At 40.3% G+C, this 13755-nt stretch overlaps 1 protein-coding gene across 1 annotated transcript; it reads left to right on the top strand.

The window, feature by feature from the left end:
- The first annotated feature begins 2693 nt into the window (after positions 1-2693).
- Positions 2694-10912, top strand: LOC119804173 (FAS-associated factor 1-like). Its single transcript, XM_042054312.1, is given in 6 exon segments — positions 2694-2711; positions 8729-8926; positions 8928-8975; positions 8977-9846; positions 9849-10579; positions 10581-10912. Coding segments are annotated over 6 exon segments (2028 nt in total). The 3' UTR covers positions 10744-10912.
- Positions 10913-13755: the final 2843 nt, after the last annotated feature.

Below are 13755 nucleotides of genomic sequence, written 5' to 3'. Positions count from 1 at the left end.
TTTTTTCCTTTTTTGCTAGCACGATTTGCCCCCCTCCTCATTAGGTAAACTTGACTAATATATTTGTGCTCTTATTTTTTAAATTTAATTTTTAAAAAATAAAACAACTATCTTTTTTCATTTTACCTACTAATCCCAGTTCCCAAAACTTCCCCTCCTCCCATTCCCTCCAACTTCACCTCCACCCCATCTCCATCCACTCCTCAGAGAGGGTAAGGCACATTGCTTTGGGGAAGATCCAAGGCCCTCCCTACTATATCTAGGCTGAGCAAGGCATCCATCCAAAGAGAATAGGTTCCCAAAACGCCAGTACAAGCAGTAGGGATAAGTCCTGGTGCCATAGTTTTGTGCTCTTGAAGTTTTGACTAATATATTTGAATCAGGTCCTCATATATATTTTTGTTCTTGTGAAATATATTTGTGTTCAAGTGTAGTACAATGGACTATGGGAGTCTGTGCTCTGCTATCTCTACTTCACTGCATCTAGCAGTGCATGATATTTCATTAGAATGCACACACCAACTTTAGCTGCTCATTTCCATCCTCTTTCGAGGGAAACCTGTGTTTGTTCAATATAACATGCCACAAATATTACTGTTCTTTTCATTGTTATTTTTGTACCTTGTGGACTTTTGACCATATGTATGTGGTCAAGAAGCAACTGTCTTAGTCTTAGATTGATGCAATTGTCTCATTTCAGGGTCCTATAACAGTTAAATTATGGTTTTTCTACAACACATGTTTATTGCTTACTACTCTTAAAATACAGCTGATGTTGGAGTAGTTACAATCAGACTTGTAGTTATAGTTAGACTAGTTATAATGAATACTCCTTTTCTGGTTTTGACTTAATCTAGCCTTCTTGGTTACTATTCAGACATTTCCCATGAACTGAATTTCTGCATCCTCCTGTTTCAAGAAGGCAGCATAAGCTAGTAGATAAGACTCATTTATAACTTTCCTTTCTGCCTTCCTTTCTTGATGTCAGCTGTTCTGACATCAAGGCAACTGGTTGAAATTCTGCAGCCTTATAGACTACTGCAGCCAAGTTTTAACCAAAATTCTAAATTTTCTCATGATCCCCATAAGATTACCTACACCTTCAACCAGCAGGAAGCAGTATTGTATACTATGCCCAAACTCCCAAAATATTATTGATAAATATTTGTTTTCATTTAAAGAGGATTGCTTATAATGATTTATGATCATAGTCAATGTCTTTCTAAAGAAAAGGGGGTATTATGATATAGAAATAGTTTAAAAGTAGATTATTAAATCTACTTTAATCCAAAAAGTAACTGTTAATCTCAAAATATTTTATATTGGTATGGATTTTGGTTTATTGATACAAATTTAAGGTATATTCCTACAGGTTTTTAAAACATTATGTTTATATAGCTCATTTAAAATACAATATAAAGTTAATATACAATTTAAAAGTCAAACTTAGAGTCATGTTAGTTAGGTTTTCTAGATATGCAGAGATATATTTCAGATGGATAAGCAATCTTCAGACACTTCAACAAACTGCAGAATATTACATTTAAAATGTTTTAAGAACTTAGATTTTTCTTGACAGTAGACAAGTCTGCTTCTGGCAACCCCAATTGCTTCAAGACAAAAAGACAATTGCTTCAGACAAAAAGATAGTATTTTCTTTAATTTTGTCAAATACAAATGGACTAAATATTTTAACTGTATTTTTTGATTGATAACCTTTTTGTTATATGTAATTTTACTATTGTAATGCTAAAACCTTCCTTTTTAATTAGACAGAAAGGGGAGATATAGTGGGATGCACTTCCGTATGCTGCGAATATGTGTTGCCATTATTGGATCATGAATAAAACTGCTATTATGCCTATGGAAGGGTGTAATATAGCTAGGCAAGAAAGCCAAACTGAATACAGGGAGAAAGAGAGCAGTGTCAGGGAGATGCCAGCAGTTGCAGGATAATCAAGATGTGAAGTAAAAGCCATGAGCCTTGTGGTCAAACATAATCTAGTAGAAATGGATTAGTTTAAGTTGTAAGAGTTAGTTAATAATAAGCTTGAGCTAATAGACCAAGCAGATGTAATCAATAATGAGCTTCAGAATGATTGTTTGAGACCTGGCAGGTGGGAGAGAAAACTGCAGCTACATTTTACATTCCTTCTTCTAGTTTCTTCCCCACACTCTGCCCTCTCAGGGACAGGAACTGATGTAATTTTTGTTTATACAGTGTAGATTACACATCATATAATTTAATGGCTTCTTACATGATAATTATTTTCAGGATCATCAATACTGCCAAGCAGATCTACATTGTACTTCTTTTTATATTAATGCTTCAATAGTATTAAATTGATACAATCAATCCATTTTAAATTTGGCTCCCCTCTTTTGGAAAGATAATATTCATTAAGTACCATTGTATGTTGGAAGAATGAAATTTCCTTTTTGTTTTTACAGGAGGTGACAAATAAGAGATTGTCTTGAGTACTTTGGCCTTTGAACTTTAAAATGTGTTGAGACTGTGAGAGCCTATAGGAACGTATGATGTTGGAGTAAATGCATTTTGTATTCCAGTATGACCAGGGATCTTTGTGGTCAGGGAGTAAAATATGGTGGCTTGAATGAGGTGTTTCCATAATTTCAGGTATGTTAATATTTACTTGCAAGTTTCTGGTCCTGTCTGAGTAGGATTAGGAAGTATGACCTTGCTGGAGGATGTATGTCACTGGGGATAAGATTTGAAATTTCCAATTCATGGACCATTCATTTCCAATTATCTTTCTCTGCTTCATGTTTGCCATTTAAGATGTTAACCTCCAGCTTCTGATCCAACTACTATGCCTGCTTCCTGTTGCCTCTGATCTGCTATCATGGACTCTAACCCTGTAGAACCACAAGTCCAAATCAATTCCATCTTCTATAAATTGATTTGGTCTTGGTGTTTAATCACAGCAATAGTGATTTAAGATATAATTAAGGTTATCCTTTGGTCCTATAATGGCTTTTGACCATGTTTACAATATCAAGCACAAATTCCTTCCTGTGCATTAAGGCTCAGGTCCAATTAGTTGGTGGTCGATTATCACCATTAACGTTCTTGCTACTGTTGCACCAGTTGGCACATCCTGACTGGCAAATTCATATGGCAGCATGCAAAGGTCCAATGTTGAGTAAGACCACTGACATTGACCCACACCTGAGCAACCTGCATAGCCTATACAGCACTATAAAACCTATGCAGTAGCTGTCCCTTCCCAGCTTGCACCCAGAACCCCCCCCCCTTCATCGTCCAGTCTTCGGGGCCATAAAATCCAACAGCTCAGCCTGTTTGGGCACTGGGACCAGATTTGAGTGCACCCAGAGGGGTGGGAGTTCCTTTGTTTCAATAGCCTGCCTGCAGCAAGGTAGGCCTTTTGCCTGCAAGCTGCCTGGCCAGCAAGGAGAATTGAACTTCTAAAAGAAGACCCATAGGGGATTATTCGGAGGAAGATATGGGCAGGCGCCAATGCAAGAATTCCTCCAAAAATTTGAAAAACAACATGAAAGCACCAGAACCCAGCGAATTTACAACAGGAGGACTTGAACACACTAATCAAGAAGAAGTAGAAAAAAATTGAATTTATGAAAATAACAGAGTCCCCTAAACAGGAGGTGAAAAACTCCCTTAAAGAAATGGATGAGGGGCTAGAGAGATGGCTTAGAGGTTAAGAGCATTGCCTGCTCTTCCAAAGGTCCTGAATTCAATTCCCAGCAACCACATGGTGGCTCAAAACCATCTGTAATGGGGTCTGGTGCCCTCTTCTGGCCTGCAGGCATACACGCAGACAGAATATTGTATACATAATAAATAAATAAATAAATAAATTTTAAAAAGAAATGGATGAGAAGAATAACAAAAAGTTTGAAGAATTGAGTAAATCCGTAAACGATATCCTAGGAAACCAAGAAAAAACAATCAAACAGATAATGGAAACAGTGCATGACTTAAAAACTGAAATGGAGGCAAGAAAGAAAACACAAGCTGAGGGCCGGCTGGATATGGAAAATCTACATAAACGAATAGAAACTACAGAAACAAGCATGACCAACAGAATGCAAGAGATAGAAGAAAGAATCTCAGATTCTGAAGATGCCATAGAGAAAAGAAACGCACTGATCTAAGAAATCAGCAAATTCTCATCATAAAACATGCAGGAAATCTGGGACACAATAAAAAGACCAAACCTAAGAATAATAGAGGTAGAAGAAGGAGAAGAATTACAGCTCAACGGTCCAGAAAATATATTTAATAAAATTATAGAAGAAAACTTCCCCAACCTAAAGAAAGATATTCCTATTAAGGTTCAAGAAGCTTACAGAACACCAAATAGACTGGATCAAAAAAATTCCCTCACCATATAATAATCAAAACAGAAAACATACAGAATAAAGAAAGAATATTAAGAGCTGCAAAAGAAAAAGTTCAAGTAACTTATAAAGGTAAACCTATCAGACTTACTCCTGACTTTTCTATGGAAACCATGAAAGCCAGAAGGTTATGGATAGATGTACTGCAGAAACTAAGAGACCATGGATGCAAGTCCAGATTACTATACCCAGCCAAGCTTTTGTTCACTATAAATGGAGAAAACAAAATATTCAAAGATAAAAACAAATTTAAACAATACGTAGCCAGAAGTCCAGCCTTAAAGAAAGTAATAGAAGGAAAATCACAAACCAAGGAGTCCAGCATTGCCCAAAATAACTCAGACATCTAGCGACCCTTCACCAGCACATCTCAAAGAAAGGAAACACACAATCTCTACTACCAAAAAAAAAAAAACCCATAGAAATGATGACCGGAGTTACCAACCACTAGTCAATAATATCACTTAATATCAATGGACTCAATTCACCTATAAAAAGGCACAGGCTAAGAGATTGGATATGAAAACAGGATCCAACAATCTGCTGTTTACAAGAAACACACCTCAACCACAAAGACAGACATCTATTCAGAGTAAAGGGTTGGGAAAAGGTTTATCAAGTAAACAGACCTAAGAAACAAGCAGGTGTGGCCATACTAATTTCTAACAAAGTTGACTTCAAACTAAAATCAATCAGAAGAGATGGAAAGGGACACTTTATACTCATAACAGGAAAAATCCTTCAGAATGAAGTCTCAGTCCTGAATATCTATGCCCCTAACATAAAAGCACCCACTTATGTAAAAGAAACATTACTAGAACTCAGGGCAGCCATCAAACCACACACACTAATAGTAGGAGACATCAACACTCCTCTCTCACCAATGGACAGGTCAATCAGACAGAAACCTAACAGAGAATTGAAAGACTTAATGGAGGTAATGAACCAAATGGACTTAACAGACATCTATAGAACATTCCACCCAAATAGGAAAGAATATACCTTCTTCTCTGCAGCTCATGGAACCTTCTCAAAAATTGACTATATACTTGGTAACAAAGCAAACTTCCACAGTTACAAAAACATATTAGTAACCACCTGTGTCTTATCGGATCACCATGGATTAAAGTTAGAATTCAACAACAATGCTACCTCCAGAAAGCCTACAAACTCATGGAAACTGAACAGTCAACTACTGAACCACACCTGGGTCGAAGAAGAAATAAAGACTTTAAAGTCTTCCTTGAATTTAATGAAAACAAAGACACAACATACTCAAACCTATGGGACACAATGAAAGCAGTGCTAAGAGGAAAGTTCATAGCACTAAGTGCCCACTTAAAGAAAACGGAGAAAGCACTCATTGGAGACTTAACAGCACACCTGAAAGCTCTAGAAAAGAAAGAAGCAGACTCACCTAGGAGAAGTAGAAGACTGGAAATAATCAAACTGAGAGCAGAAATCAACAAAATAGAAACACAGAAAACAATCCAAAGAATCAATGAAACAAAAAGCTGGTTCTTGGAGAAAATCAGCAAGATTGACAAACCCCTAGCTAAACTAATCAAATGGCAGAGAGAGTACAGCAAATTAATAAGATCAGAAATGAAAAGGGGGACATAACCACAGACACAGAGGAAATTCAGAGAATCATTAGATCTTACTATAAAAGCCTGTGTGCCACAAAATTGGAAAATGTAAAAGAAATGGACAGTTTTTTTAGATAAATACCATATACCAAAGTTAAACCAGGACTAGGTGAACAATCTAAATAGACCTGTTAGTCGCGAAGAATTAGAAACTGTTATCAAAAACCTCCCTACCAAAAAGAGCCCAAGACTAGATGGTTTCAATGCAGAATTCTACCAGAACTTCCAAGAAGACCTAATACCTATACTCCTTAAGGTATTTCATAATATAGAAACAGAAGAGTCATGCCAAATTTTTTTATGAAGCTACAGTTACCCTGATATCTAAACCACACAAAGACTCAACCAAGAAAGAGAATTACAGACCAATGTCACTGATGAACATTGACGCAAAAAATTCTCAATAAAATACTGGCAAACCGAATCCAAGAACACATTAGAAAAATTATCCACTATGATCGAGTAGGCTTCATCCCAGAGATGCAGGGCTGGTTCAACATACGAAAATCTATCAATGTAATCCATCATATAAATAAACTGAAGGAAAAGAAAACCATATGATCTTCTCATTAAATGGTGAAAAAGCATTTGACAAAATTCAACACCCCTTTATGATAAAGGTCTTGGAGATATTAGGGATACAAGGGTCATTCCTAAATATAATAAAGGCTATTTACAGCAAGCTGAGAGCTAACATCAAATTAAATGGAGAGAAACTCAAGGCCATCCCACTAAATTCAGGAACACGACAAGGCTGTCCACTCTCTCCTTATCTCTTCAATATAGTGCTTGAAGTTCTAGCAATAGCAATAAGACAACATAAGGGGATTTAGATTGGAAAGGAAGAAGTTAAACTTTCGTTATTTGCAGATGATATGATAGTGTACATAAGCGACCCCCAAAACTCCACCAAAGAACTCCTACAGCTGATAAACTCCTTCAGTAATGTGGCAGGATACAAGATCAACTCCATAAAATCCATTGCCCTCCTGTTCACAAAGGATAAGGAAGCAGAGAGGGAAATCAGAGAAGTATCACCTTTCACGATAGCCACAAATAGCATAAAATATCTTGGGGTAACTCTAACCAAGGAAGTGAAGGATTTATTTGACAAGAACTTTAAGTCACTGAAGAAAGAAATTGAAAAGGATACCAGAAAATGGAAGGATCTCCCTTGCTCCTGGATTTGGAGGATCAACATAGTAAAAATGGCAATTCTACCAAAAGCAATCTATAGATTCAATGCAATCCCCATCAAGGTCCCAACAAAATTCTTCACAGACCTTGAGAGGACAATAATCAACTTTATATGGAAGAACAAGAAACCCAGGATAGCCAAAACAATCTTATACAATAAAGGAACTTCTGGAGGCATTACCATCCCTGACTTCAAACTCTATTACAGAGCTACAGTATTGAAAACAGCTTGGTATTGGCATAAAAACAGAGAAGTCGAACAATGGAATTGAATAGAAGACCCGGATCTTAACCCACAAACCTATGAACACCTGATTTTTGATAAAGGATCCGAAAGTACACAATGGAAGAAGGAGGGCATCTTCAACAAATGGTGCTGGCATAACTGGATGTCAACCTGTAGAAGAATGAAAGTAGATCCATATCTATCACCATGCACAAAACTCAAGTCCAAATGGATTAAAGATCTCAATATCAATCTGAACACACTGAGCCTCATAGAGGAGAAAGTGGGAAGTGCTCCTCAACATATGGGCACAGGAGACCGTTTCCTACGTATAACCCCAGCAGCACAGACATTAAGGGTAACATTGAATAAATGGGACCTCCTGAAGCTGAGCAGCTTCTGTAAAGCAAAGGACACTGTCACTAAGACACAAAGTCAGCTACTGACTGGGAAAAGATCTTCACCAACCCTGCAACAGACAAAGGTCTGATCTCTAAAATACATGAGGAACTCAAGAGACTAGACTTTAAAATGCTAATTAACCCATTTAAAAAATGGGGCTCTGAACTGAACAGAGAATTCTCAACAGAAGAAGTTCAAATGGCCAAAAGACACTTAAGGTCATGCTCAACCTCCTTAGCTCTCAGGGAAATGCAAGTCAAAACAACTCTGAGATATCGTCATATTATCCAAGGTTTTTTTTTTTTATAGGAAGTTGACTATTGTTCTTTCAAATTCTGTGAAGAATTTTGTTGGGATTTTGATGGAGATTGCTTTGAAACTATATATTTCTTTTGGTAGGATTGCCATTTTTACTATGTTGATTCTTCCTATCCAAGAACATGGGAGATCTTTCCATTTTCTTGTATCTTCTTCAATTTCTTTCTTCAAAAACTTAAGTTCTTGGGAGGAGGAGGAGGCGGCTGTGGCGTTGGCCCGCCTGCTAGTTCTCTCGCTTTCCCCGCCCCCGCCGGGCTAGCCGGAGCTGAAGGGAGCCGGGCCCCCGCTGTTGCAGCCTGTCCTCCTCCCGGCCGGCGACGGAAGAACCAGTCCGGCATCGACACCAGCCGGGCATTGAGACCAGCCTCCCCGTCCCGGCGGCTGCAGCCAGGGCTCCTCGGGGCGCAGGCGGGCGCAGGGCGGCTGAAGGTTACTGAGTGCAGGAGCACCTAGCCTCCCGCGCCGCCCCTCCTGCCCACCGGCTCGCCCGCCAGCCCCTGGCCACCTGGCGGCGCGGCCGCGTGTGTGGCCGCAGGAGGCGCCGTCTCGCTCCCAGGTGCGCGCTTCGTTCCCGGAGCCGTGGAGCTTGGCAGCCTCCACGGCGTCCAACATGGACCGGGAGATGATCCTGGCGGATTTTCGGGCATGTACCGGCATTGAAAACATCGATGAAGCTATTACATTGCTTGAACAAAATAAATGGGACTTGGTGGCCGCTATCAATGGTGTAATAAATACCCCAGGAAAATGGCATTCTACAAAGTGACTTCGGAGGTGAAACCCATGCCAGGACCCACATTTGATACAGCAAGTCACCCTGCTCCAGCTCCAACCCCCTCCTCTTCAGCGTTTCGCCCTGTAATGCCATCCAGGCAGATTGTAGAAAGGCAGCCTCGAATGCTGGACTTCAGAGTTGAGTACAGAGACAGAAATGTTGATGTGGTACTTGAAGACAGCTGTACTGGTGGAGAGATTAAACAGATTCTAGAAAACGAACTTCAGATACCTGTGCCTAAAATGCTGTTAAAAGGCTGGAAGACTGGAGATGTGGAAGACAGTACGGTCTTAAAATCATTACACTTGCCAAAAAACAACAGTCTTTATGTCCTTACACCAGACTTGCCACCACCTTCGTCATCTAGTCATGCTGGTGCCCTGCAGGAATGATTAAATCAAAACTTCATGCTGATCATCACCCACCGAGAAGTCCAGCGGGAGTACAACCTGAACTTCTCAGGAAGCAGTACCGTTCAAGAGGTAAAGAGAAATGTGTATGACCTTACGAGTATACCTGTTCGACATCAGTTATGGGAGGGCTGGCCAGCTTCTGCCACTGATGACTCAATTTGTCTTGCGGAATCAGGGCTCTCTTATCCCTGCCATCGACTTACTGTGGGAAGAAGAACTTCACCTGTGCAGACCCCTGAGCAATCAGAAGAGCAAAGCACGGATGTTCATAAGGTTAGTGATAGTGATGGAGATGACTTTGAAGATGCTTCAGAATTTGGAGTGGATGATGGAGAAGTATTTGGCATGCCATCCTCTGCCCTGAGAAAATCTCCAATGATGCCAGAAAACGCAGAGAATGGAGGAGATGCCTTATCACAGTTTACAGCAGAGTTTTCCTCAAGATATGGTGACTGCCATCCTGTATTTTTTTTATTGGCTCATTAGAAGCTGCTTTCCAAGAGGCCTTCTATGTGAAAGCCCGAGACAGAAAGCTTTTTGCTATCTACCTCCACCATGATGAAAGTGTACTAACCAACGTGTTCTGCTCACAAATGCTCTGTGCTGAATACATTGTTTCTTATCTGAGTCAAACTTTCATAACCTGGGCTTGGGATCTGACAAAGGACGCCACCAGAGCAAGATTTCTGACGATGTGCAATAGACACTTTGGCAGTGTTATTGCACAGACCATTCGGACTCAAAAGACAGATCAGTTTCCACTTTTCCTGATTATCATGGGAAAGCGGTCATCTAAGGAAGTATTAAATGTGATACAAGGTAGTACAACTGTGGATGAGATAATGATGAGACTCATGGCTGCAATGGAGATTCTCTCAGCTCAACAACAGGAAGACGTAAAGAATGAGGATGAACGTGAAGCCAGAGAGAACGTGAAGAGAGAGCAAGATGAGGCCTATCGCCTTTCCCTGGAAGCTGATAGGGCAAAGAGAGAAGCTCATGAGAGAGAGATGGCAGAACAGTTTCGTTTGGAGCAGATTCGCAAAGAGCAAGAAGAGGAACGAGAGGCCACCCGACTCTCCTTAGAACAAGCCCTGCCTCCAGAGCCAAAGGAAGAAAATGCTGAGCCTGTTAGCAAGTTGAGAATCCGAACCCCCAGTGGCGAGTTCCTGGAGCGGTGTTTCCTGGCCAGCAGTAAACGCTGTCTTTGATTTCGTGGCTTCCAAAGGATATCCGTGGGACGAATTCAAGTTACTGAGCACCTTTCCTAGGAGAGATGTAACTCAGCTAGACCCCAATAAGTCATTATTGGAGGTAAAGTTGTTCCCTCAAGAAACCCTTTTCCTTGAAGCGAAAGAGTAAACATGACTCAGCGGTGGAACCGGCCACTTCTGACAAGACAAGTGGCACATGTCAAGAGATGGGCTCCTCGCCAACCCACCCACGCGCTCGTCTCAATTCAATGTCACACTTCTGCCTCTTGCAAGATTGCTGGAAAAAAGTAATAAACATAGCTACTTAAAATTTCCCATCCATGAGTGTATGTTCCCCAACCCTCACGATGGAGCACTACAACCCCATGGCCTCCCCTGTTGATACCTGCTCTCCACCCTTGTTTAACACCCTTGTTTACTGTTGAATGCCAGTGAGCCCTCGTAGAACTTTTACCTCTCCAGTTCCCATCTTTCCCCTTCAGTGTCCAGGACAGTTCTTTTTGTCCTTGATATCAAGAAGCTGTGTGTTTGATATGTGTCATTGGGCCAGGGCTCAGACCTCTGCTTTTTTATGTCCATAACTGGATTTTAAGTTTATCACCTAATTTTAAAAGGCAGAGAGAAAAAAGTCAAGTAGGACATTCTTGGCCTGGAAGTTAGACATTTTGGGGTAGAGAAGTATGTAGTATAAATGACTCCTTCACTAAAATGTGAGATGCTGTTGGAGGACTGATTTGACATATATGCAGCTGTTTATATACTACTACCATGGGCTCCATAGTCCATCTTGGAGGAATTTTTTTGTTTCATTGCAGCTTGGGGAACTCGAGTACACAGTATGTTGAGGCAGTGTGCAAGGTGCCAGAACTAAGTCTTGCTACTGGCCAGCTGTGGGAAGCTGTTATCTGGCTTGCAGAGAGGCATTTAGAACTTCCCAGGCACCTGCTACCAAGTTGCTGGGCCATCAATGTACACCGCACTCAGTTCTGCTTTTCCTCCCTCTACTACTTATACATCTGGGACCTTGTCACTTGGTGGGGTGTTTGTTTCCCTTTTTTTCTGACTTTTGGAGACCAGCTCTCACTATGTAGCTCCGGCCTCAAACTTGCAGTCATCTGCTTCAGCCTCCCAAGTGCTAGGATTACAGGCACACCCCACAATACATGGTCGTCACTTGATGTTTTAAACACCTTCTCTATTGCCAAAAGCTGATCAGCTGCCCTGTGGGCTCTCCTGCAATAAGGGACTTGCTCTATAATTTTAGTTTCTGAATGTTTTAATATTAGATATTGAATTTATATCCCAAATAAAAGGGATCTCATTCTTTGGCTAAAAATTCAGACGTCATATATTTAAGAGAGCAAATTTGGAGGCTTAGCCTAGAATTCATGTGTTGCCTGATTGATATGTGGGGTTTGATTTGTAGATGTGGACTTCGTTAATCTATGGGTTTGGGGTTTGGGGTAGTTCATAAGAATATTTATATCTTCACAGCCAATCAATTTCCTTTTAGTCTTGAAATGTTCTCTGTGGCTATTTTTGTGTCATCTCTGGTCTTTATCTTTAGAGTTGACTTCCCAGTTTGGTTATTTTGTAAGTGTGTTAGGTGTATTTCCCTGGTTCCACTATGAGGTTCTGAGAAGACTTAACCAAAGCTGAAGATAATTCTGGTCACTTTTCCCTGTACTCAAAAAATATCGGCCAGAAAAATTCACCTGTTTTCCTCTGATGCTCGACCAGGAACGTCAAAACTCTTAAGTGATGTTGCTAATACAATTCACCTATCAGCTGACTGAAGTGAAGGGAGCGCACTGTCAGGGGAGTCCACCTGAGCGCTTTCTCTCCAGCTCCTGCTTTCCTAATCAAGTGGCACCACAAGATGTCGTTTCCAAAGCTGCAGCTGTACTAGGGTACCAGCTCCTCTTTGTCCAGCTAGACCTTGTTCTGTAGCTGCTGTGAGAAGCCACAACCCTGAACTCAAGCCATACTCAGAAACAGCAGCCAGGGCATGGGCAGGGGTTGAGCAAGATCTCTGAACTCACTCTTATGTTTAACCTGTTCCATCTGATCTGGATTTGACTTCATTATATGGTTCCCTGCCATTCCCGTTTACTTCTGTATACCAACATGTAGACTTTACTCTGAAACCAATTTCATAAACGTTATTAAATGTGAAAAAAACTTAAGTTCTTGTCAAAAAAGTCTTTCACTTTTTTGGTTAGTGTTATCCCGAGATATTTTACAATGTTTGTGGCTATTGTGAAAGGTGATGTTTCTCTGATTTCCCTCTCAGCCTTTTTATCCTTTGTTTAAGAGGGCTACTGATTTATTGAGTTGATATAATATAAGTTTAAAAAAAAACTCTAAGATACCATCTTACACCTGTCAGAATGGCGAAAATCAAAAACACCAATGATAGCCTTTGCTGGAGAGGTTGTGGGGTAAGGGGTACACTCATCCATTGCTGGTGGGAATGCAAACTTGTGCAACCACTTTGGAAAGCAGTGTGGCGGTTTCTCAGGAAATTCGGGATCAACCTACCCCAGGACCCAGCAATTCCACTCTTGGGAATATACCCAAGAGATGCCCAATCATACTACAAAAGCATTTGTTCAACTATGTTCATAGCAGCATTATTTGTAATAGCCAGATCCTGGAAACAACCTAGATGCCCTTCAGTGGAAGAATGGATGAAGAAAGTGTTGAATATATACATATTAGAGTACTACTCAGTGGTAAAAAACAATGACATCTTGAATTTTGCATGCAAATGGATGGAAACAGAAAACACCATACTGAGTGAGGTAACCCAGGCCCAAAAAGATGAACATGGGATGTACTCACTCATAATTGGTTTCTAGCCATAATTAAAGGGCATCGAGCCTATAATTCGTGATCCTTGAGAAGATAATAAGAAGGTGAATCCAAAGAAAATCATATAGTTATCCTCCTGGATAGAAGAATCTCAAATGGCCAAAAGATACTTAAGGAAATGTTCAACATTCTTAGCTATCAAGGACATACAAATCAAAACAACTCTGAGATACCATCTTACACCTGTCAGAATGGCTAAGAAACACTAATGATAGCTTGTACTGGAGAGGATGTCGTTTAAGGGGAACACTCTTCCATTGTTGGTAGGAATGCAAACTTGTACAAC

The sequence above is a fragment of the Arvicola amphibius genome, chromosome X (genome assembly GCF_903992535.2).
Source record: "Arvicola amphibius chromosome X, mArvAmp1.2, whole genome shotgun sequence".
Lineage (NCBI taxonomy): Eukaryota > Metazoa > Chordata > Mammalia > Rodentia > Cricetidae > Arvicola > Arvicola amphibius.
Note: the sequence above shows the minus strand (reverse complement) of the source record. Positions and strands in the feature narration are given on the sequence as shown.